General features: G+C 47.3%; 1 protein-coding gene across 1 annotated transcript in view; it reads left to right on the forward strand.

Moving 5' to 3' along the window:
• The window catches only part of Sec61b (SEC61 translocon beta subunit), a 9,212-nt gene extending 5,638 nt beyond the window's left edge, over positions 1-3,574 (forward strand). The window contains exons 3-4 of the mRNA XM_021160916.2: positions 474-575; positions 3,310-3,574. Coding sequence (XP_021016575.1) covers positions 474-575; positions 3,310-3,397 — 190 coding nt within the window. The 3' untranslated portion in view covers positions 3,398-3,574. The remainder of the gene's footprint in view (positions 1-473; positions 576-3,309) is intronic.
• The last annotated feature ends 22,618 nt before the right edge of the window (positions 3,575-26,192 follow it).

Below are 26,192 nucleotides of genomic sequence, written 5' to 3' on the forward strand. Positions count from 1 at the left end.
CTGTTTAGTTTCTGTTTCCATGATCTGTCCATTGGTGAAAGTGGTGTGTTGAAGTCTCCCACTATTATTGTATGAGGTGCAATGTGTGCTTTGAGATTAAGTGCAGTTATTTTAAACCATCTTTTTGAGTAGTCTTTTAAAAATGAAGTTATAATTTAAGGGCATTTCTAGATGGGTTTATTTCACAGAAGTTCCCGTGAAGACAAACTGAGGGACACTGTCCACTGAGAAGGCTAGATGTGGTAAAGGCAATTCCTGTACACATTGGCACCTGACAGGTAGACTCAGTCCATAGACCCTAAGATCAGCCAGACACAGGAAGAGTTTAGTTTACTCTAGTAGGAAGGTCTTCTTACAGCTTGCCTTTTTTTTTTTTTTAAAGAAAGCCTGTATCCTAGAAGCATATAGTATGTTATTAAAAGGATTTCTGAGAAAAACTACTAATTTTTTTTTTCCTTTTTAATCTGTTACAGAAAAAATGCCAGCTGTGGGACCCGTAGTGCAGGCCGCACCACCTCTGCAGGGACTGGGGGGATGTGGCGATTCTACACGGAAGATTCCCCAGGGCTCAAAGTGTAAGTCGTGGAGTGGACTCGTGCGTGTCCTGGTGACAGAGGTGTAGGAGCCGTGTCTGACATGATAGCCTGCAGCAGCATTTCTGCCTGGTGGGCTGGGTCTGGCTCGCCTGCTCATCACCTGATGGACAGATTAGGGTGGTGAAGGATACCTTTCTGGGAGTGATTAAAAGATGGAGCCTCCTGTTGCTGTGTCAGGGTAAACGGCAGGCACAGGGGACAGGAGGGAAGCTGCTTAATTAGAGGAAATCGCTCTTCATTTGGTTCTCCTGCCCCACATGGAGACACGGGGAGGGGGCGTTTGAATGGGAATTGGGTGATTTTTCAAAGCTGCCCTGAGGTGGAAGCTGATATTATTACAGCTTAATGGAAAAATTTCTATTATGTTGTGTTACCCAAAGTTCCTTGGCTTCCTTGCTGTGGGAGCGTGGTGGGTGGACCCAGGGCGGTGAATGCATCACCTTTCAAGCTTAGCCTTGAGAGGACCGAGGGGAGGTGACCTGCGCCTCGCTTGCTTCTTAAGCCAGGTTGTCTGGTACCACAGCATCCTTTCCTGCTGCTTCCTGTCCAAACCGGATAAGGGATGATGATAACAGCAGATCTCCCTCCTTCGTGTAGCCCTTGCTGTTTTTCAGAAAACTTAGTATCTTTTCTGTTTTGATATGGTCAGCCTTCCTGAGGTTGGACCTGAGCCATTTTGCAGATGAGGAGTTCCAGAGGTAGTGAGGTACTAAGACACAAATGGTAGGAGGCAGAGCAGACCAGACTGTTGGAGCCCAGCCTTCCTCTACTGTCCGTCTGGTAGAAAAGAGACAGAAATTCAGTTAGTTTAATTGATTTGGCTTACATTACAGATTTAGATAACTTCCCTATAACTTGTGGGATTTGGTTTAGTTCATTTATTGACTTTTTTCTTCCTGTCACATGTTTTTTTTCTCTTTTGGGGGCAGGGTCTTATAGTGTAGCCAGACTAATCTGGAACATTCCTTCTCTCTACCTCAGACTCCTAGCTGAGCACCGGGACTACAGGTGCATGTGACCAGGCCTGGCTAGTGTCTGTCCCACCCCCACTCCCCCATTGTCAGCTTGCAAGAATATCTTTATGAATCATTTCTTCAGCTGGGGGGTGGTGGTGTGAACTGGTGGTGTACTGACGGCCTTTGGCGATTTTCTTATTGTTGGAGTAGCCTCGCATTTCCTTGCTCTTCCCAGTGGCCCTGCAACTCACTTTAAATTCCTCAGAAAGGTGGGAAACCCTTGTATGGACAAGTCTGGCTCATGCCTGCCCTTCGAGTCCTTCAGTTGTAGCGCTCCGGTCCTCATAGGAACTGGTAGAAACTGTCTCTTGAAGTGTCATAAGCAGTAGCCTAACCCTGCCAGAGAAATGTGCTTCTGTGAAAGGACCCAGTTGAGAATTCCTACCTACAAACCTGTCCACCAGCAGCACCTTGGAGCTTATTTTTGGCTCCTCCTGGGGATTTTGTAAAGTTTCCAGGTTGATGGTACTGTTTCCTGAGAACCTGCTGAAAGCCTGCCTTGTGTGCATGGACCCTAAGGTGGGTGCTGTTGTAACCGATTTACAGATGGGGAGACAGACTTGAGGGTAAGGAATGGGCACAGGCAAGCTTGTGAATGTCAGGCATCCTCAGTCCATGCCCCCTGAGAGCTGGATCCTCAGCTCCGTGTTCTGGCTGATGATAGCAGTGTGCCTGGCAGGAAGGGAGGAAGGTAAGTTAGTGTGGCGGTGCTCGCTCCATCTCAACCTTCTTACTCTCTCTAATTGTACAAACTTTAGAATGATGTAGCAGAGACCTTGGTCCCTGTAATATTTATTATCCAGTCTGATCCAGTCTAGACCACTGCTGCTTCACCTGGCCCTGCCTGGTAATGCTTTGATGAGTAAAGGATTCCTTTCTGGAATCTCTACCTCTCGGTTGTATCTGGGAGGGCAGTGCTTACAATAAATGCTCACAGCTCGGGTACGTTCAGGGTCAGTTCTTTATAGCAGCGTTTGATTCAAAGAAAGGCAGACGGGGGAAATCTATTCCTTGTCTGCAATTAAGCCCATGACTACAAGTCAGTTTAGTTTAGCACACAGCGCCTGGAATGTGGAGCCAAGATATGTTGGGTGTGGTGTGTACACCTTTAATCTGAGTACTAGACCAGCAGAGGCAGCTGGACCTCTGAGTTCAAGGCCAGCCTGGTTTCAGTGTGAGTATTGGGACCGTCAGTTCTACACAGAGAGACCTTGTCTTAACAAAACAAAAGAAACAGAAAAAACTTGTAGAAGGTAAATGAGCTTAATGGGTGGGGTCAGACTTCTGTATTCCGCGTGTCTATAGGCAGGAATCCCTCCGAGCCACAGGTCTCCTTGTGTATAAAAGATTAATACTTGTCTCACTCATGAGACGCATGAGCTTGTGCAGGTTGAATGCGATCACAGATTCAAAAGCATTTTTGTACTAGTTCATCTGTATGTCTTATATACTGTAGCGAGACAGAAAAGGTTGTCTTAATACATGATAATTTGAGAAGGTTTGTAAATAGATTTTTTTGCGCATAAGAGTTTGGGAAATTTTTCTTTTTATTATAGAACATATTAAGTATACAAAATTAGCATATCTGAGGGATTATCTCTAGGACATCCGATGGCATCCTTTGTGTATAATGTACAGTCTGAGTATTAAGCCTACCTTGAGACTGAAGTAAGCACGCCGCCTTTTCTCATTCCCAGGGGCCCTGTCCCAGTGCTGGTGATGAGTCTTCTGTTCATTGCTTCTGTATTTATGCTGCACATTTGGGGCAAGTACACGCGATCGTAGATTGGGCTACATCCATCTGTCATCTGAAGAAGAAGAAGAAGGAAAAAACCCAACATATCTTGGACCAAAAGTGTAGTGATTTTTTGTTCACGTGTATTATTCTACAGAGAATAAGAATTGACTTTGAGAAATCAGTTTTTTCTATGGCTATTAAACTTTGGAATTGCTTTATATGGAGACTGGTTGCCTGTGCTTCATTGAGAGGGCCCTCTGCCTGAAGACTTAGCAGTGAATGGGTGGGTCGTCTTTCTACAGAGCTCATTCTTTGCAGGATTGGCAGTTCCTCCTACAACCATGTAGTCACTCAAACCCAAGATGCTCTAATTGGCCTTGGCGTGTTTTTCCCAAGGTATTTCTGTGCTAGTGATTGTCATTTTGGGTACTTGGTTTTCAAGAAGTGTGCCTTGGACTGCCATCAGGGATCTGTATGTGGGGCAGGTGGTGCCGAGGGTAAAGAGTCAAAGAAATCAGAAACCAAGAATCTTGGCTGGGGCGTCTGCTCATTCTGTTCTGTTGTTTTGTTTTTACTTTTTTGAGATGGGGTCTCGCTGTGTTGCTCAGACTCTTGGAGCTTACCACGCTCCTGTCTCCACCCCTTGAGCAGGCCTGGCTCATTCAGTTCTTTGTGTCTAAAATCCAGGCAATTGTTTGCTTTTTCTCTTGTTCACGTGTCCCTTGGGGATTTCTGCCTACTGATCTCTCATTTCTAAACCCGCTTTGAAAGAACCCATTTGAGAAATTGGATTTATTGGTAAAATTTTGTTTTCATTTTAAAAGTTAAAGACTTTGTAATAGGAGTGAGACAGCACGTTTATACTACTATCTAAATAATTGTGTCCAAAAGTAAATATTGGGATTTGTCTTCCCCTGTGCTGCCCACTGAGTACAAATAGCATTTACTGTTCTGGGAATCACCCCAGCAGGGCAGTCCAGGAACCAAAGGCTCCACACTGGGATGCCCAGAGAGAAGGGAAGAAGGGACTGACTGTCCAGCAAGGTCCATGTTGAAGATACGTGCAAGTTTTACCTGTGTAAAACAGGCCATGGGAATGGATGGATGGCCCAGGTGGGGCAAACTGTCTGCTGATGATCTGTGTTTAGTCCCTGGGGCCCACATGGTGGAAGGAGAGAACTGATCCCCACAAATTGCTCTTTGACCTCTACAAGTCATGTTACGTGTATGCCCTCAAGTAAGTAAAATAAAGACACGAATTGAGAAATAAACGTGAAAACCATCTTGAGGCCAGAGCAATGGCAGCGGTTGAGGGTGTGTACTGCTCCCGCGGAGGAAGGCCTGCTTTCTGTCCCCAGCACCCACGTCAGATGGCTCGAAACTCTACAGCTTCAGGTCAGAGCATCCAACACCATCTTCTGGCTTCCAGCTGCACAGATGCACAGACTTAAAAACTAAAAATCAACCTTTGGTCTGGAGTAGTGGCTGCTCTTGCAGAGGTCAGCATCCACACCAGGTGGCTCATAGCTGCCTGAGATACTGTCTAAACTAAGTAGTGTATTGTACCAAATGCTGGCTTTCATTGGTATTTCTATCTGTGTGCATAAAGTATTTAATCACTGCTGTATTCTCTTGTTCTTTGCTGGCTGGCTCCTTCCTCTTTCTAACTAGTCTCCTGTCTTTTATGTTACAAGTAGTCAGATCTAGAGCTTTGCACATGCTACATTATGTCTTGTCATAATATTTATCTTTAAAAATTAAATTTAGTTATGTGTGTGTGTGTGGGGGGGGTGGTAAGTGTATGATAAGGCACATGTGTGGAGGGCAGGAGACACTTGGGGGAGTTGGTTCTCTTTTCCCACATGGATGTTCTGGGTCTCTGATAATCAGGTTTCTCAGCAAGCTCCACTACCTGAGGAGCCGTTGCACCAGCTCCACGAGAGATTTCTTAGGGTGACATCAATTGGTTTACACTTGTTAAGTCTTAGCAGACATTTTATTTGAGGGAAAATGGCTGGAAAACTGGTTTTCTTGGATTCTGTGAATATCTTACTGCACTAAACAGGTGTTTTTATTTTTTGAAACACAGGAAACAGAGTTCGATTCATTTGGAAAAAAGACAACAATATCCATAATAGAATCCCACCCTCCCCCGTAGCCAGTTAGAGGTACCAAATAAAACTAAAAGTTATTAACTTTAATTTGGAAAAGAAATGTCTGTCTGTCTGTGCCTGTGTGTCTGTTAACTGTCTCTAGGGTAGACAGATATTGCAACCACACGGGGTGCTTTCTTTGCTGCATTGGCTTGGCTAGCCTGGTCCCCAGTGGTAGTGGGAAACCTGATGCGTTTTCCGAGCCAATGCGTTATAAGGTATGTGCGCTCTCACTGGCAGGATGGGCAAGCTTCAGTCAGCAGAAGGGAAAGGAAGGGAGCTTGGGAGTTGGATGGAAAGATGTGCAGCATGTATTCCGAAGCTGCCTTTGGCTCTGCGGTACAATGCTAATACTGTTGCTGAGAGACGTGGTGTTCAAGCTGTTCCTTTCTTTTTTATCAGAAAAAAAAATTTTTTTTTTGGTGGTAAAACACACATAACATAACATTTTTCATCTTAACCATTTTCAACTTACCGTTCAGTGGTATTCAGTACATTTATCTTGTAGGATGCTCTCCCTATCTGCCTCCCAAACTTGTCATCTTGCAAAACTGCCCTCTCCGAGCAGCTGACTGCCATCACTGTCTTCATGGTGCGGCTGTTCTTCCTACAGGTGGAGTCACACAGTGTTTGTCGTGCTTGTGACCTTAATTTGATTGGCATTATGTCCTCCATATGGGATTTCATTTGCCAGAATTTGCTTCTTTCTAGGCAGAGAGATAATTTCATTATATATGCATACTACTTCTTATGCTGCTTTTTTGAAAATTATTATTTGAACTCATATTGCTTATGAGCTATTAATAATATATGTGTGTGTGTGTGTATACTCCCTCTGTGGCCTAGGCTATCCTTGAACTCTTAATCCTCCTGCCTCAGTATTATAGGCATGTGCCATCACCGCCCCTGGCTTTTATTTATAGCCCCTGTAAAATCCTAACACATTAGATCTTTACTTGAGTTACAGTGTTCTTGGCCCTGAGACGGACGCTTCCAGGCCCCTTAACATGGGTTACAATTCTAACGGCTTCTGATGGCAGCAGTCCCAGCAAAGTGAACTGCTATCACTAGCTTAGGCTGATCCTTTGAAGTTCTTGGAGATGCTATGTTGGGGACAGTGCCAGAGTCCCTGAACTAGTTGAGAATGGGACATCTTGGGGTCCTAGTGTTAACTCTGAACACGGTGGGCCTGGGATGATGGCAGCTGTGTGCCTCTCCTGTTCCTATGCCCATTCTAGTCTAGATTCCAGGGGTCAGGACCCCACAGGAGTTGGACAAGACATTCTGAAATCATGCAAATGTTGACACTAGGTTGAAGTGCCTAAAGGTGTCTATAATTCTGGGCTGCATCTGCCGGGAAGTACTGCAGAGCCTGTGGAGCTCGTGAATGCAGGGAGTGGGCCCTTGTTCTTGACAGGGTGCTGGGTAGCTCTGTAGACATGGCTGGCTTCAAACTTAAAGAGACCCGCTTGCCTCTACCTCTCAAGTGCTGGGGATTAAAGGTATACTCCACTAGGCCTGGCTGACAACATTCTCTTGAGGCCCACACAGATGTTCCTTGGGAACCTTTAGAGCCAGGAAAGGTGGGTCCAGGCCAGGACTAACGTGACTCTGGGCTGTACTACTGCACCGGATGTTTGTGTGTGTGTGTGTGTGTGTGTGTGTGTGTATACATGTGCAAGCACGTGCAGAGGCCAGGGTTGCCACCAGGTGTCTTTCTCCTTTGCTCTTCATCATGTCTATTGAGGAAGGGTCTCTGTGCTTCCAGCTTGAACCTCCTTCTCAGTGCTGCACTCACAAACTTGTAAGTCTGTGCTCAGCAGCAGGCTTCTGGGGCAAGACGTGGGCACTGGGAATGGGGTCACACTGGCAGTGCTGGTAATAGTGGGGCAGTGTTAATCAGGGCTGGTGACAGTGGACGGTGTTAATCAGAAAGGGAAGTGTGAGGACATCAGGGTTATGTAGAAAAGCGGAATGGAGTAGTTAGCCTACTCAGGAGAAAGCCAGCAGGTTCAAGAGACATGAAGGGGGGACGACATAGAGAGAAACCACTGACAGAATCTGCAGGTGATTTGGTTTTCCCATGGTGAGTCCTCCAACAGGAGGCAGCTCCAGACCATAGCGAATCTGATCAAATTTGTTTAAATGCTTTTTTTGGTCAGTCTGGCAATTTGATCTCTTTCTTAAGCTGGAGAAATTAAAATAAAGCATGCAGATGAACTACATAGGAATAGAGGGCAATTGCAAACAGTCTGAATGGGCTCCCTTTAAGGAAATGTCTAGAAGTTTATGTCCCCAAACAATCAGAACTCGAGGAACCCGCATATGAAAGGGTTAAACACTCTACTGTCTTGCCAATGAGCAGAGACAGGCTGCATAGCTGCTCATCTCTTTGTTCCCTCCTGGTCCACACAACCACACACTTGCCATCAAGAGAACACAAGCTCACTCTTCTAAGGTTATGATGGCCTGGGGGGGGGGCTTGAAGATAAATAATAAATGTCATGAGCACCAGTGGGCAGTTCTTTCCAAAGCAATACTCTCTTCAACAAAGAGCAATGGGATTTATTTACCAGCGAGCCTATGCATATTCCTATAGGGGTTGGCCAGGTCCTGCACATGCTCATTTTAAGGTTAGTGTAGAAGAAGGAGACAGATTTTTGGTATGCTTAACTCAAGGTCGTGGGGCACATGATTAAAAGGTTGAGAGGATAGGCAAAGATGTCTCTGGGCATGCTCAGCTTGCATAATAATACTTAACTAAAAATAAAGGAGAGGGCATTCTGAAGGTACATTAACATAGGAATTTACAGGCCATCGATAGTGGTGTTACACGCCTTTACTTGGGAGCACTTGGAAGGCAGAGGCAGGTGGTGGTGTATTTGAGAGGCAGGTGGTGGTGTACAGAGCAAGTTTCAGGACAGCCAGGGCTACACGGAGAAACCCTGTCTCAAAAACAAACAAACAAAACCGAAAAGAAAACAAAAACAAAACATAGGAGTTTGCCTGTAAACTCCTGGATAGTGGCTAACACTGGCTGGGCATTCAGAGCATTTGGTTCCCAAATGTCCCCATGGGTACTGCTCTCCAATGGGTACTGCTCTCCAAACAGGAGTCCAAAGTGGGAGTCGTCTGGAGCAAAGCTGAGTCTGTAACCTGCTCCGGCTCATCTCATCACCATACAAGTCGGCTGCTGCTGTCCCACGTTGGCTTCTTGGAAGCTTCAGGAGGTGGTACATGGGGAACACCCCTTTGCACATTAGTGAGCTGGAGAGCTGGAAGGCCCTGGGAGGCCACAGTGTGCAGGGTCGCCTATTTCCGTCCTCTGACTCAGTGGCACTATCTCCTTCAGCCTGAACAAACTCTCCTGAGGCGCCCTTTGGGCCTGCCCGCTCTGCCCCCCTGTTCTATGGTAGACTGTAGGTAGACACACTGTCCTAAAAGCTCCAGGTGACTTTGGGAAGAAGTGAGAAGCACGGTGTCAGGACTGCTGGGACAGCTCAGAGGCTAAAGGTGCCACACATGCCTGGTGGTCAGCTTTTATCCTTAGAACCTATGTAAGGGGTACCAGAAAAAAAACCCACCAAGCTGTCCTCTGACTTCTACATCTGTGCTGGTGTGCTGTAGCATGCTGTCTCTGTGCTTCTCTCTCTCTCTCATACACGTTTAAATAGAGACACGTAACAATCGTGCCAGACAGGAATTCCTTCTGGGTAGCCCTGCCTGTTCTGGAACTTGTGGTGTGTCTGTACTAAGAGATCAGCCTATCTCCTCTGGGATTATAGGTGTGTGCCACCACAGCCGGGCACATCATATACCTTTGAGAAACAAGAAAGCAGCGGGTTCCGATCCACAGCCTTCAACGTGATTTTCTGACAGCTCTGCATCTGGAGAGCTTACTCTGGAGAAGGGCAGGAGCACAAATTGACTCGAGTATCTAGAAGTGTATGCCTCCCCGCATTATATAAACGGCCGGCTGTTATACGAGGCCAGCCCTGATTCCGTGTAGATTGTGGAGTCTGGAGGTTTGACTTCGGGTTGTGCTCTGACTCAAGAGGACAACTTTGGCTGTGGAAAAATCCTTGTGTGTGTGTGTGGGGGGGGATTTGATAGACACAAGTTTTCTTAGCAGTGTGGGTGGCACTCTTACCACCAGAGTTCAGGTCAGCGTGGCTGGCGCTGGCACAGCCCGCAGGGTCTGCTGGAATACTTTTCACCTCATGGAGCCAGATTCAAGCCAACACTGTATGCTGCTTTCATGTGTCTAGAAAGATCTCCTCTTGACCGTCGTGCCAAAATAAGTTATCAAGACTGGCTTGGCTTGGCATCTTCTGGTCGTAGGAAGGCTTGCTTGCAGGTTGGCCTGTGGCTGGAATCTGAAAACATGTTTTGTTTTTTTTTTTTTCCTTTTTTAAAAATATTTTTATTAGGTATTTTCCTCATTTACATTTCCAATGCTATCTCAAAAGTCCCCCATATCCTCCCCCCGACTCTCACTTTTTGGCCCTGGCGTTCCCCTGTACTGGAGCATATAAAGTTTGCAAGTCCAATGGGCCTCTCTTTCCATTGATGGCTGACTAGGCCATCTTTTGATACATATGCAGCTAGAGTCAAGAGCTCCAGGGTACTGGTTAGTTCATAATGTTGTTCCACCTATAGGGTTGCAGATCCCTTTAGCTCCTTGGGTACTTTCTCTAGCTCCTCCATTGGGGGCCCTGTGATCCATCCAATAGCTGACTGTGAGCATCCACTTCTGTGTTTGCTAGGCCCCGGCATTGTCTCGAAAGAGACAGCTATATCTGGGTCCTTTCAGCAAAATCTTGCTAGTGTATGCAATGGTGTCAGTGTTTGGAAGCTGATTGTGGGATGTATACCCGGATATGGCAGTCTCTAGATGGTCCATCCTTTCGTCACAGCTCCAAACTTTGTCTCTTTAACTCCTTCCATGGGTGTTTTGTTCCCAATTCTAAGAAGGGGCAAAGTGTCCACACTTTGGTCTTCGTTCTTCTTGAGTTTCCTAAGTTTCTGGGCTAATATCCACTTATCAGTGAGTATATATTGTGTGAGTTCCTTTGTGATTGGGTTACCTCACTCAGGATGATGCCCTCCAGGTCCATCCATTTGCCTAGGAATTTCATAAATTCATTCTTTTTAATAGCTGAGTAGTACTCCATTGTGTAAATGTACCACATTTTCTGTATCCATTCCTCTGTTGAGGGGCATCTGGGTTCTTTCCAGCTTCTGGCTATTATAAATAAGGCAAAAACATTGTTTTGAACCATTGAACTGATATGGCTGTGGGATGCTATTGTGTTCTCGAATGCCATTTCTTTCTAAGGATACAGTGTTTTTGTTGCTTTTTAAACTTTTTATTTTATATGTATGAATGTTTTGCCTTCATATATGTATGTGCACCGTTGTATGCCTTCTGCCTTCGAAAGTCAGAAGAGGGCTTGGGATCCCCTGCAACTCAAGTTGCAGACGGTTGTGATTCTCCACGTAGGGGCTGGGGTTTGAACCTGGGTCCTCTACAAAAGCAACAAGTACTATTAAGCACTGAGCCATCTCTCCAACCCAGACAAGGTACTTTGTCAGTCACCAGGTGTTAGGGGCCTTTGTGATCAGCATCAATTAAAAACCCTGGGATCCAAGGGCTTAGCCAATTTTGAGCTAAAACACGACCCACATTATCACATCTGCCAGTACTGCAGAAAGAAACAAGCTGGCCCTCCTAGAAAAGCACGCCTCAGGGAGGCCTGAGCAGGATCTCCATTCCACCTGGGTCTTCGTGAGATGATCGCCATTTACCCTTTCATTGTAATGAATCTTAACCTATATATTATCCCTTGAATTGTTCCTCCCCTCCCCGCAAATCACTGAACATGTGGATGATCTGGGAGGAGCCCAAGACAATCATGCTGAGTCAGGCTTTGTTTGCTTTGGACATGCTAGCCTCGTGATCTCAAGGGGTCCATCTCCAGACTCTGCTCTCAGTGCCCCTCAGCCCAGTTGCTGTTCCCCTGCCTTTCTCTCTCTTATCCCTCACCAGGCCCTGCCTTCCCCCCAGCGCAGCCGGCCACATTTTTCAGAATTACCAGATCTAATTTCCTTTACCATTCCCTTCACAAAAACTTCTTTCCTGATTTAATTACTATTTCTTTTAATTCACTTTCGTTCTCTCGATTGTCGTTAAACTCCTAAAGCTGTTTTCTTAAAGAACACGGCGGCCGGCCCTGTGCTTAGAGATTAATGTGGTCATTTCATTTGAACACAGGTGTTTTTTTGTATCTCAACAATTATCTTCGGAAGGGAAGAAAGTCACCATCTTTCTTCCTAGACCCTCTCTGAGGATAAAAACCGCTGGTGGGCGAGACGGAGCTGAACCTTGTAAGCATTCCTTACACTTTCCACTGACTGTAGTCTCAGCATCTAGGCTGGTGGTTCTCAACCTGTGAGTTGTCACATGTTAAATATTCTGCATATCAAATATTTACATTACACCTTATAACAGTAGCAAAATTACAGTTATGAAGTAGCAACGAAATAATTTTATGGTTGGGGGTCACCACAACACGAGGAACCATATTAAAGGATTTAAGTATTAGGGAGGTTGAGAATCACTGAGCTAGGCAGAGCTGGGAAACCCCAGGTCTCTCAGGGGTGCTCAGGCCATAAGTGGTCATAGGACAGCAACCATGAGAAATGAGGCTCTGTGTCAGGAGAGTTTGGATGGTAAGGGGAACAGGTCTCAGCCTCATGTCCTGCCCACCCAGACTGGCTCAAAAAAAAACAAGACACTGGGCTGGAAGTCCCCCTTCTCTGGAACTGGATTGTTGCGTGACATTAACAAATGTCCCCTTTGGTCAACTTTCTACCTCCCATATCCTCATTTCCATGACCACATACATACAGCTGGGGCAGGATTGCATGCAACCCGTGGGGGAGTGGCTGGAATCTCAAGTGGGAGTCTTTGGAACCCTCCTGTCCTGTGAGGGTCCTGTGCATGTAATCACAGCTGCTCTGAGTTCTACAGCGTCACTCAGAGGACAGAGTTCTCTAACAGGTTCCAACCATTCCAGCCCTAGGCTCTGCATTTCATCCGGGCGTATTACCCTCATCTTTTTTGCATAGACTCTTGGAAACTGGTGACAGAATTCCAGGCTGGGTCCCTTTTAGATGTAATTGCCCTGTCCCAGCCCCTGAGTAGGTACAACATCCTGGAAAGGCAGAAAACACAGGTTCTGAGCCTGGTGCAGGGTCTCAGAGACGAGTCTCAGTTCCTGTTTGTGGATAATTGGTATAACTGCAAATGGAGTGACTATTGTGCCCACTTCTCTGTGAGTCGAGCCACCTGCAGTGCATTCAGCACAGTTCCTGCTGCATGGCAAGCCTTGGGTGATAATATCAATGGCAGCTCTGGTCCTATTTTAGTCTGAATTCCTTGCTCATAGGACCAAAACTGACCCTTCTCTTTCCTCCTCACCTCACTAGGAAACCCCCTCTTCAATCTTCAAACCTGCCTGGATTCCCCCTGTGGTAGGAGCTCACTGCTGTGGAGAATCTTTGTCTTTTGGAGGTCATTCTACAGATAGGGGGTGTGTGTGGGATGGCAGCTCAGTTTATAGGATGTTGGGTCACATTCCTTTCCAGGGGCAGGAGGCAGGTGGCAGGAAGCCTTTCTCCTATGCAGCAGTCACTCTCCTAGGGAACGACAGAGCGACGATGGAGCCATTGGAGATAATTGGGCAGGAAGCTTTGTGATGTGTAGCAGGTCAGAGCTCCAGACTCCAGAGTCACCAGGCCCCAGGTTGTGGAGTCTGGCAGAGCTGACAGCGTACAGCTGGAGTAGCAAGGCTAATCCAGGCATATTTTATAGACAGCCTCAAAGACACCAGAGGAGCCTCTGGAAACTCTTTTCTTGGGCTCTTGAGGATCATAAAGGACACTATCCAGCTCAGCTGAATCATGCTCATTAATGTCAGAATAAAGCGACCAGAGTTCCCGAGGGCTCTGTCCCTGTCACTCAGGGGCCGTAGACTGCATTTATGAGAAGGCCTGGGGTGGTTAATAAAGTGTCTGATTTGTCTAATAAAACCCTCCCGGGTCGAGGAGCTTTCTGTCCCATGCTCGGGGCTCTGCTGGGCAAGGGCAGGGTGCATGTTAAATTCCTGCCAGGGCTATTTCGCCTTGGTTGAAAGGAAATCATGTTTGAGGCTGAAAGCAGATTTCCTAATGTAAATGTAGCCGAGGACCTAGGTGTGAGGGTTAGAACCTGCTGCTGGCGTTATCAAACAGCTGGGGAATAATTTAAGGAGGTGAATGTGAAACAGCTGTGCACTCGTGGTGGCAAACCAGACTGGCGGTGTGCACAGTAATGAATTCTCTTCATCCTGTGTGTGTGTTTATATAATGCTGGCTTCCTTACATTAGTTAGCGATGCATACATTTTATTTTATGATAATGCTAGATTTTGTTTTTAAAAATTGTATATATATATATATACATACACACACACACACACACACACACACACACATATATATATATATATATATATATACTAGAGACAGTTATGAGTCACCATGTGGTACTGGGTATTAAACTCAGGTCTGCTGGAAGAGCTCTTAACCACTGAGCCAGGTCTCCAGCCTTGCCTGTCCTATTTATTTGTTTAGAGATATGGTCTCTAAAGATCCTGGTTGCATATCCTGGTCATTCTCTAATGACCCAGGATCCTCCTGCCTCAGTCTCCCAAGTGCTGGGGTTACAGACTTGCAGCAGCATCCCACATCCAGCCTTCCTGTAGATGTTTGTGTGTCTGGGAGGATCCAGAAAGATCGGACCTTAGGCGTCTGTCCAGTTCCTTCCTGACACCAGCAGCAAAGACAGCGGCTGCAGGGCAGGGACACAGTCTGGAAGTTGAAGTGTCACATGTGGGCTCTTTCTGCCATGAGAAGAGACCCTAAGCCTGTGCTGACTTTGATGTAAAGAGCACACGGGAGAGGAGAAGCATGTTCACATACATGCTGGTGATAAGGGACCCAGCGGCAGCATCGTCCGATGACATCAGGACCCACCTGGGCCGGCGGGAGTCTGTGTCTTCTTCTCTCCCTCCTGCTGCTGCTCTCAGTGCTCCTCCTGCAGCCAAGTGTGCCTGTGGCTCGATAAAGAGCAGACAGATGTCAGACTGTAGCTTCAGCCAGCTGTGTCTTCACCTCTGTGGCTCTCAGTTTCCTAGTTTGTAAGGGACTTCTTCCTCCCACCCTGCCATGACCTGCAGGACCATGTGGTGGGTGGGGAAATCTTGGTACAAAGCCCACACTGGCATCAAGGTTCTCTCCTCTCTACTCTGAGCCTTTTCTCTGAGTTCCTGGAGCTGTACATACATGTGTGTGCCTGTGTGTGTACATGTGTGTAAGTGTACAAGTGTATGTATGTATTGTGTGTGTGTGTGCACGCGTGTATGTGTACGTAGGTGTATGTGTGTGTGTGTGCATCCCATGAGCCCTCAGCACACAGAGGAGCAGTCTCAGCTCTTTGATTTCTTCCTCTGCTTTAAGACCGATGCAGGTGTGTATTGAGAACAGGCTGTATTGAGAACTCGCGCAGTGGAGAGGTTTGTGGACTGGTGTTGGTTGTTTCTTCTTAACAGATAACTGGCCCAGAGGACTCCCTCAGCATCTGTTCCCTCAGAATCAGACCATCCCAGCCCATAAGGTCTGTGGCCCCGACTCTTTGCTGCTGTGGAGACCTATGGGACACCTATAAACAATGCCTCAAGCCAGTTTCATTTCAGAGGGAGTGCCTAGCAGAAGTGGTTTACAAGGGATGGGCTTTTGAGGGTTACACTCCATTCTGGAACATTCTGCCCCAGTTGCCTGCTTCCTGATCAGGAAGAAACAAAAAGTCTTTGTCCACACGGCCAAAGGGTTAGGGTGAGGGTTAGGGTTAGTGTGAGTGTTAGGCTATAGAGTTAGGGTGAGGGTGAGGGTGAAGGTGAAGGTGAAGGTAAGGGTTAGGCTTAGGGTGAGGGTGAAGTTTAGGGTTAGTGTGAGGGTCAGGGTTAGGGTTAGGGTGAGGGTGAAGGTTAGGGTCAGGGTTAGGGTGAGGGTGAGTGGTCATGGAGCACTCTAGTATGCCTTACCTGTCCTGAGAGACTTGACCCCTTTCCTCCATAAGCTCTTCTCTCAGGTATTTTGTTATAGCAACAATAAAGTAGCTGATGCTAAAGGGGAGAGGCCCTCATGATATTGTCACCTCTTATGCTAACACGTTGGCAGCATCTGAGACTTGGAGGAGACACGTTCAAATGGTAGCAACAGAGATCTGATGTGGCACTATTCCAGTCTCCCTGACATCCTAATCATCTCTTGCATTCCTTCCTGTTCATGTCATCATCAGCACAGGCCTCAACATTAATTACCTCATGAGAGCAAAATGGCTGCCGAAGCAGCAGCCATTGTCTTCATATCAAGCCTCAGGAGACACAAGACCAGTAAGGGGTCTGCCAACTGACTCAGGCCTCTTTTTAGGAAGTATTTCCCAAAGTTCTCAATAGTTCCCACCTGTCCTCATTCCAGGTATTGGCCAGAAGTGAGTCGCACCGTCTCTCACCTGGTGTCTTCACCTTTTGTGACTGTCCTTAGGAGGCAGAGGTTGTAGCTGTCTTTCATTCATTCCCCCTGTTCTGTTACTGACCCTCTGACTGTGGTGAGAACTGCAGGGCAGCTGTTAGGAAGCATGCCGTAACTGTAACAACACAGGGGTGAGTGTTTGGTATTGTGGTGAGTACTGTCTCGTTACTTAAGGCTGTCTGCTCAAGTTGAAGGAGTGTGTCTTCTGAGAAAGGGGGAGGGGAAGAGAAGAAGGGTGGAGGAGAGAGAAGGAGCACCAGGGGTGTGTGTGAGTATGAGAGAGAGAGAGAGAGAGAGAGAGAGAGAGAGAGAGAGAGAGAGAGAGAGNGAGAGAGAGAGAGAGAGAGAGAGAGAGAGAGAGAGAGAGAGAGAGAGAGCGCATTGGGCATGTGCATAGGAATGTGTGTTCATGTATGAGTGTGCATATGTGAATATGGCTATGTGTTTATTTATGAGTGTGTGCATGTGTGAATGTGTGTGTGTATGTGTGTGTGTATGTTTGAGAGAAAGAGACAGAGAGCACTCATTGGGCATGTGCATGAAAATGTGTGTACATGTACGAGTATGTGTATATGAATATGACTGTGTATTAATGAGTGTGTGCAAGTGTGAGTGTGTCTGCGTGTGTGTGTGTGTGTGTGTGTGTATGGTATGCTGCCTTTCTGATGACTAAATAGTATAAGATGTTTCTATTTTTTGGCCCTTCTTGGTTTGAGGACCATCCTAGGGACTTCAAGGTCTAATGCCTTCATGTCATACAGGGACAGGAATCCACAGTTGTCACCTTTTTGTAAGTCACAGAGTTGGGGTTCCCCTGTGTATGTGACTCAGATACAATCTATGCCAGGTACACACAGAAACAGCAGGGTTTGCTGCCTGCAATTGATGGAAACCAGGGGTGTGCCTGCCCCAGACAAGGCAACACAAAGGCCAAGGCTAGTCAGGCCATTGGCTATGTGATGTGTGGACACATGGCAACTGGTGTGCTGGGGGCTCTCACTTTCATCCTCTCTTAGCAGCCCTCCTCTCTTCAGTGGTGGCTCCATGGGACAAGTGGCTTGAGTCCTCTCTGCAGCACTGCGTGGTGACTGCAGAGGTAGACCCAAGCTGTGTACTGGGGCTGTCTGGAGGGTAGCCTCCCAGTTCTAGTTGGCCTAGGACTATATGGCTCCTTGCACATCTCCCTATTTGCCTCTGTGTGCTCTTCCGTTGCCTGGCCTGTGACAGTGGTCCCTAGTGACACCCAGTCCCTGAGGCTGTTGAGTGACACTGACGCGCCCGTTATGCTTCCTCATCTTCCTCCTCCCCATTCCCTCATCTCCCCAGCCCCCACCCTGCCTCAGCAGCTGGAAACCACATTCTTCTTCCTGTTTAGGAGTCTGTCTTCCTTGAGTGTCCCCCTCCTCTGATTCTCAGCACATCCTGTGGAGGGGTGGTCAGGCGTTTAAAGCTCCACTGCACAGGTGGAGATACTGAGACCCTTGGGCTCGACGTCTTTCTCAATGACAAGATGAGGAGAGGCAGAGCTGGTCCTTGAACTAAAGCTGGTGGTGGTGGGGGCATCGGGCACTGGATGGGGCCCTCTTCTCTGTATCCATTGTCCTCATAAGCTCTATTTTTTTGGTGGCTGTCCTGGCAGAGGTCATGACTTCTTTTGTGGGTGAGGCCTCTCCTCTCCTCTGTGCCACGAGGACCTTCCTGTGAGTCTGAGGCACAGGCCATGGTTTATCAGAGTTGGTAGGTGGTGAGCCACCTGCTCAGTGTGACATAGGCAGCAGTCCCCTTCTTTCCCAACCTGGGTTCTCTGGAGACAGCTGGCTCTACTGTCTACAGGTTGGTCTTGATGACGTAAAGGGAAATGAGAACATGACATGGCCAGCGAGGGCCTGTGGAGACGCCCATGTTGATTTCCATGTGTGGTCTTGATGGTGATTTACTTAGTTTGCTGGGTTGCTTAGAGTACTAAGGAAAGGTGTTTGTCCTTACTACTCACCCCATGAAGGTGCCTGCCTGAGTGATGGCAGAGCCATCCATGACCCTTCTAGGGGCTGGGCAAGGCTGTCCCTCCCTGCTCTGAAAGCATTTGAGGAAGAGAAATAACTTGACAACAAGACTCAGATCTGTGCTGGTTCTAGGGTGCTGTGTGACCTCAGCCCCTCCTACTCTCTGGACACTTACTTTCTGCCCTGTGCCATGAGGATCTTGAACTGTAATTTGGGTACTCTGGTCCACAACAGCCAAGAGATCTTGCCACAGTCAGGGAGTTACCTCCTGTTCCCTTGATTCTTGCTATGGGGGGGGGGGTGGAGAGGAGTCTGTCCCTCAGAGCCTTCACGTTCTAAACTGGTCTGGGTTCTCAGAGTCTCACTGGCTGGTCTGAAGCTGGTGGTTTCAGAGGCCAGGACAGTCTGTCCTACCTCACATGTGAGCAGGATGCTGGGACCCCTGTCTCCTCACCGTGTCCTGAGGTCACCCTCAGGAGAGGGACACAGCCAGGATGCTTCTCAGGTTCTCTTCCCATCCGTCTGCCCAGGGCAGCCTGACCGTGTCCTCAAGACACAGCAAGTTCAGCATGTCCTTCTGTGGTAACTGGTAAGGGGGCAGTAAAACCCAAGCTTCCTGGAGGGCAGGTGATCCTCACGGGCCAGCCAGGGCTGACTCAGAGCTGGGCTTGCCTGACAGTCTGGGGCCAGCTGCTTCAGGGGCCCAGCACAGAAATGAGGCAGCTGCAGTGGCCTCAGAAGGCAGTCCCATTACCAGCCCTGCTTTGGGAAGAATGCAGCCCCAGCCTGGCACAGAGAGGGCTGAAGGGGCAGCTGACTCTGCAGGGAAAGCTGAGACAAATCAGTTCATGGCTGGCCATGAGCCCCGAGACAGGGATTGCTGACAGTCTGACCCTCATCTTGACTGTGTGACCTTCATCGACCTTCTATCCTCTGGGGTCTTGTTTCCCCGTCTGAGCTCAAGGTGAAGAAAGTGCTTATAGAACACTCCCTATGACTTCACTACTTTAAAAGTTGGGTGTCATTGCTTCAGTTTCTAGGGAAATTAATTATTTGGGGAAGCATGGATCATGGGACTTTCTCCTAGGCTCCATGATCCCCCCTTCTCCCCATGTTCTTGCCTGAGCTGGCATCTTCTTTCCAAGATTCTAGAAAAGTATACCTTTGTTCTTGACTTGCAGAGATGGGGTCCCTGGAAAGATATTTGGACTGACCTAAGAACTGTTTGCTTTGTCAGCTCCGCCCATCCTGAGAAATTCTTCCTCTCTCTTCAAGCCTCAGTTTCCATCCTCAGAAGTGTGAAGTGTTTGGGCAGGGTTCTTGATTTCCCTTTGGGAATTAGACTCTGTTTCCCTCTCCAATGTCTCACAAATGGGTTTATTCAGAAGAGCCAAGAAGAAAAACAACTTAGAGACAGGCAAGGAGAGTACAAGCCAACCTCCAGTGCGGGAACCTGTAAGGACACCCCACCCCACCCCATCTCTAAAGACTAACAGTGGGGTCCCTCACACTCTTCCATGGAGAGGTCTGTGGACAAGGGAGGGTGCTGGGCAGTGAGGACTTCCAGGCAGTGCTTGTCCCCGAGTGAAAGTCAGGCAGGATCGTGTCCTGGCACTGGGACTAGCTGGGATTACCTTCACAGTCCAGACATGATTTATTTCCCACAGACCTCGGGATTGTCCGCAGAGATTCCAGAAGCTTCATGTGAGCATGAGTATCCATTATGCGGGGGCTGCCTGCCAATAGGCTGGACTCTTTGACTGGCTGCCACCACCACCTGCTGATTGTGAGCTTCCTGGCTACCTGGGGTCCGCATAGTATCCCAGGCACGTGGACAGCTTGGCCAGAAGCTGGTGCACTCTGATTCCAGTGCTGGGTGAGAACCTTCACCCTGGCGCCACTGACATGGCCGTCAGGGGCCACCTTCCTGTGCCAGAGCCTTCCTGGAATAATGCTGCCCTGCCCAGGACTGGCATATGCACAGGCAGCCACCGCTCTCATAAATCTACCCCACGCCTGGCCTTGAATGCCTCCTTCTGGGCCACAAGGACAGTCTGATGAGCCGGTCTCTGTGTTGTCCCTGCTCTTCTCAGAGAGCCACTGTTCTTTTTATTGCTATGGCTTTATTGAGATGTAGTTCACATACCATGAATCACTAAGGCATGGTTTAAATTGAACAACACAATGGTTTTCTGTCTTTCATGGGGTGTGCCAGCCATAAACACACTCAGAGAGTCTGTACTCTGGCCATCAACTCCAAGTTCTTCCTGCCTCACCCCCAGCTTTGGGCTACAGACTATTTCTAGGTAGATAAATTTCGGGTCTTTCATAGGTAGGTTCATGTGGTGTTCGTATCTACTTTTTACTGAGCATGTTTCTAAGGTTCATGTTGTAGCATGTGCTGGTGTTTTACCTCCCTAGCTTATGACAGTAGTGCACCTCACAGACTGCTCCATGTGTCCACTGATGGACAGTGGGTTCTTACTGATTCCAGGCTGTCTGAACAAAGCTGTTATAGGTATCTGTGGGTGTTTCCCACTTTTGAGACAGGATCTCCTCTGTCCTAGGCTGGCCTCAAATGCATACTAGAGAATGACCTCTCACTCTGGACCCTCCTATTACCACCCCTTGCTGGGTGCTGGGGTCACAGGTGTGAGCCATTACATCCAGTTCATGTGGTGCTGGGGACTGAACCCAGGGCTTCATTCATGTTTAGGCAAAGCTGCAGACCCCTCCTAACTTACTCTGCTCTTCTATCTACTCCCTTGCACTGCTTGTCTGGCCACAATGAGGCCCCCTCTACCCCAACACAGTCCACAGTTTCAGATCTCTACATTTCTTTTCTTCTCTTGAGGAAGGGGGTAGTAAGAATCATACTACGTTGACATTTTTCAAACTCTAGCTTGCATTCTACTAGAGATCCATGAAATCAATTTGGGGGATTATTTTAAAGTGGTGCCCAAATAACTAAAGCAGGAGACTCTGACAGTAAGTCTGGGCTGAAGCGTGGGAGTGGAGATACATGTAGAAATGGAGGTGGCTACATTTAACCTCCCTTTCCTGCACCCATTCATCCATCCCTCCATCCCTCCGGGTGTGGTGGCCCACATCTGTAAGCCCAGCACTTGGAAAGTAGAGGATGCCCTCCTCAAGGTTAGAGGGCTATCCCGGGCTACATGAGGCTCTGGCTTAAAAGTACACAAAAAAACATAAGCAGAAAGAAAGAATGAAACTCAAACAAAAAGAGTCTCAGGACAGCTTAGGTTCTACAGTGAGACCTTGTCTCAAAATAAAACAAACACCCTAAAGCCAAAAGTCCAAACCAAATAAAACTCAAACAATCAGGCAGTCCTTTTCCTAGACGCTTAACATAATCTGATAATGGAGGTAGACTTCGTACTTAGCTATTTCTCCTGAGTGCTTCTGCCCTCTGTTTTGGGCCTGGATTTTATGTTTTTTCACAAAGCCCTGTTGGAACATCCCTTCTTCCTGCAGTTCTCTTGGGCCACATGACTCCACGTACCAGTGCTGTAATGTGAGATCGTTTCAGCCTTGGATTACAGGGTGTTGTCTATGGTTCTTAAATGACCCTACTGTGTTCTACCCCTCCTGGCTTCATGGGGTCACCTTTGGAGTTGTCCTTATAGTTTGAGTGCTTCCTACAAGCAGATCCCACCTGTGCTTTTCAAAAGTGATGTTTTTCTTTAAACCTTATCTATTATGAGTACATGTATATGTATTGTATGCTGTGTATGCACGCGTGTGCGTATGCACGCGACATGATGCACATATGGAAGTCAGATGAAACGGACAACTTTGTGCAGTCCTTCTCGGCTCCTTTCTGTGTGCTGTGTGGACAGACTGAGGTCAGCAGTCTTGTGCTGGGTGTCTTCATTGGCTGAACCATCTCCCTGGCCCTAGTGATCCTTTGATGTGCTTTGTTAGGGGCTGGTATGCTCTGTAGTTCTGGGAGGTCTGTGGTAGCACTTTGGATCTTCTAGGAATGAAAACGAAGCTGGCATAGCACTGCCTTTGGTTCCTCTGGCCCTATCCCCTGCGTTCAGGCTGGTGCGAACATCCCAGCTGCTCTCTCGAGTTTCCAGGTAAAAATCTAATGAATTACGCTGAAAAACAAGGCTGTGTGATTTGGATCCTGACTTCTTTGAGTGCTGATCATGACCTTGGGATTTATAAACACAGACAGCTGTTGTCCCAGATGACCTAGCAAATTGTGTTTCCCTCAAAAGCAGAGCCCAATTAGAAGCCTAAAGCACAGGGCGGTGCAGAGGACTAGATGACTTCCTGCCCAATGCAAGGTAGGAGGAGGCGGCTCACCAGGAAGCCTTTCATAGTAGCATACACAGTATGGGCGCCCAGCACACAGCAACCACTCCCACCTCCAATGGGACGAGTGCACTGGCATGAGATTTTATTCTGCTCCTCAGAAAGCCACACAACTACAAGTGTATGAGTCATTTCTTGAATTTTCCATGTGATCTCTGTACAGGTAACTGAGAAAGAAAAACAACAAAAAAACCCAAAAATCTTCAGACAATGGGGTTACTGTAATGGTAGTTTGAGACACATGCCAATAATATTATAATATTAAAATGTCAATATTTAAAAAGTATCATCTTTAAAATCTGATTATTGGGTATTAAGTATCGACTCGGTGTTGGACTGAGCATTTATCATCATTATTACTCCTGTTTATAGAGAGATAATTTGAGATGCAGAAGAGTCAGGTGCTTCGCAAGGGTCTTCTAGAAACGTGTGGAGATGGTCGGGACTGGCATTAGGTCTTCTGAGAGCACAGCCTCGGGAGTGGGCTGGCCTTGCGCTTCCCTGGTTCACTGAGAATCGGGAGACATGGACTCTAGTGTGGACACTCCCAATTTGGGATTTGAATCTTCACAAGTCCCCTCCTTAAACACAAAGCTAAGCAAGACTCAGAGTCCAGCATTCCACCCCCTTAATGTACTAGAATTTTCCCTACCTCCCGATCTCTGAGACATATTTTCATCTTCTGCCACTGTCAGCCAGTCTGGCCTAGGATCTTTACCCATCTTTAAGAGATGGGTGGAGTAGCTCCCCCTGTGGAACCGCTCTGGAAAGGGCAGCTTCAACCCCCCCCCCCCCCCCACACACACACACTCTTTCACAGATCTCTGTTGTACAGCCTTCTGCAGTCTTCTGATGGACTGTGAACTTCCCAAGGGCAGACACTGGTTTCTTTATCACAGCGATGTCAGCATTTGGTAGGTGTGGGCCTGGTGTGGTCTTCTGTCTTTTGAAGGACTCCAGAACTGTCCTGGTGGTTATGATGCAATTTTACACTACTTCTGATAGGTGGCGCTGTGGCACATAGCAAAAGAGCCAACCTGTCTTCTGCAAAATCCAGGTCCTGTGGTCTGTGGGCAGACCGCACCCATTTCATGGCGTTGGAAGAACCTTAGCCAGAAACTCTGGAGAAGTGTTTCCCTGTTCTACCCACCTTATGTATTTTGAGCAGTAGCTTCAGACTTTTTCTTCTCATTTCTTCAGATTTAGGAAGCTGGGGCACCTGCTTTCTTCCCTCTGCGGCAGACCATTCTCGTGTCCATAGCTGGGTTGTTGTAGGCTTAACTGTAAAACATGTGATCTGCTGGCTTTTGTCAAATGTCATTCTCACTCATGGAGAAAAGAAAAAGTACAGTTTAGGATCTCATGGCTACCTTTCCGACTCACAGGGTTCCTAGCATTTTTAATCCCCTTTGTGTCTGTTCTCATGGGCCATGCGTTTGCTCTCTCATGGTTTCTTTCTGCTTTCTGTAAGCACAATAGCTGGTGTTCTTGCCCTTCTGCAAAGTGGGTGGGGTGTGGCATTGGACTGCACAGTTTTGAAACTTGTTTTAGTCATTTACTGTTTGTGTGTCCTTGCACAAGGTTTTAACCTATTGGAGACTCCATCTTCATCTATAAAGTGGGAACTTGGATAGTAACTATCTAAAGGCATGGGTGTATCAAATAAGTCCTCAATAATGCATTTTAGAGAGGACTGAGTCTTTTTTTTAAATATTTTTATTACATCTTTACCTCAATTACATTTCCAATGCTATCCCAAAAGTCCCCCATACCCTCCCCCCCACTTCCCTACCCACCCATTCCCATTTTTTTGGCCCTGGCGTTCCCCTGTACTGGGGCATATAAAGTTTGCATGTCCAATGGGCCTCTCTTTCCAGTGATGGCCGACTAGGCCATCTTTTGATACATATGCAGCTAGAGTCAAGAGCTCCGGGGTACTGGTTAGTTCATAATGTTGTTCCACCCATAGGGTTGCGGATCCCTTCAGCTCCTTGGGTACTTTCTCCAGCTCCTCCATTGGGGGCCCTGTGATCCATGAGGACTGAGTCTTAAGTACTGTACAGTAGAAATTACAATTAGAGTCAACCAATTCTATCTATCTATCTATCTATCTATCTATCTATCTATCTATCTATCTATCTGCCTACCTGAGACAGGGTCTCATCATGTAGCCATAGCTGGTCTTGAACTCACAATCATTTTGCTTTGTCCTCTTGAGTGCAGTATTACAGATGTGCACAACCATGCCTGACTTGTGCACACTGAACCATAACGAACTTCTTATCTTAGGTTGTGAGTGTAAAAGATCAGAAGCATTGTGGAAGGGAATTTGACAGTGGGAAAGAAAGAGCCGGGACAAAGCCGATTGCTAATTTCTCGCTTATTGGAGTGCTGAGCTGGGCACAAGACTGAAGAGATTCCTGATAGCAGTGTCCATTCTATAAAATCCATTCTATAAATCGTTAACAAGGCCAGAGACGGCTCAGTCAGTAAAGTGCTTGCTGTGTGAGTATGAGAATCTGAATTCAATTTCCCAGAATCCATGTAAAAAAGCTGGGTGGGCACGGCAGCGTATGCTTGTGCTGGTGAGGCAGAGGCAGGAAGAGCCAGTTAGCCAGGGGAGCCAAATCAGCGAGCTGCAGAGACTGTCACAAAAACCAAAATGGAGTGTGATTAAGGAAGACCTTCAATATTGAATTCTTGTATACACACAGACACAGACACACATGTACACAGTTTATGCAAATACTGAAATGGTTGAACGATGACTTGACCACATGATAGAATTTAGCTATTAAATGAATTTCTATGAATTATTAATAATGTGGGAAAGCATTATTTAAAAAAAACATTTATTTTGTGTTTTGTGTGTGTGTGTTATGTGTGTGTTATGTGTGTGTGTGTGTTTATACAGGCCAGAGGTCAATCTCAAGCGTCATTTCTCAAAAGTGTCTACCTTTATTTTTTGAGACAGTGCCTGTCATGGGACCTGTGGCTACCTATTCAATTAGACTTAGTGGCCAGCAAGCCCTGGGGTGGCAGTGGTGGCAGTGGTGGCAGTGGTGGCAGTGGTGGCAGTGGTGGCANGTGGCAGTGGTGGCAGTGGTGGCAGTGGTGGCAGTGGTGGCAGTGGTGGCAGTGGTGGCAGTGGTGGCAGTGGCAGTGGTGGTGGTGTGGGATTGGGGTTCCTCCTGTTTCTGCCTCCCCACACTGATATTACAGGTGCTTGCCACCACACACATCTATTTTCAAGGCTTCTGGGGACGAAGGCAGGTTCTTATTATTGTGGGGCAAGCATTTTATCCACGGTGCCATTGCCCCACCTCTAAGGGAATTTATTATAGCAACAATTATGGCCTTTTCTATTTTCTAATTGCCTAACCGATCCTGACATGAACTCTGTGAGGCTCTGTGACAGCCAGAAGGCAAGCTGGGGGTGGATGCCTGTGGGCTTTTTCCTTTCAGCGAGGAGTCTGATTCTGTTCTATCATCGGCTATTTTAAGGCTCTCCCATGATTCCTGCCTCCAGGCCATTCTGAAGCTGTTTTGTTGATAACACCTTCCTTCTATGACTCAGTAGGTTTTTCTCTTGCCTTCCTCAAACTTTCCTTTTTCACAACAAATTCCATGACCACATCACTGCCTCCCCCACGTTACCCTGCACCACACTCCCTTCCCATCCAAAGCAAACAGTACTCTATCCCCTCT

This window comes from Mus caroli, chromosome 4 (assembly GCF_900094665.2).
Source record: "Mus caroli chromosome 4, CAROLI_EIJ_v1.1, whole genome shotgun sequence".
In the NCBI taxonomy this organism is placed as follows: Eukaryota; Metazoa; Chordata; class Mammalia; order Rodentia; family Muridae; genus Mus; species Mus caroli.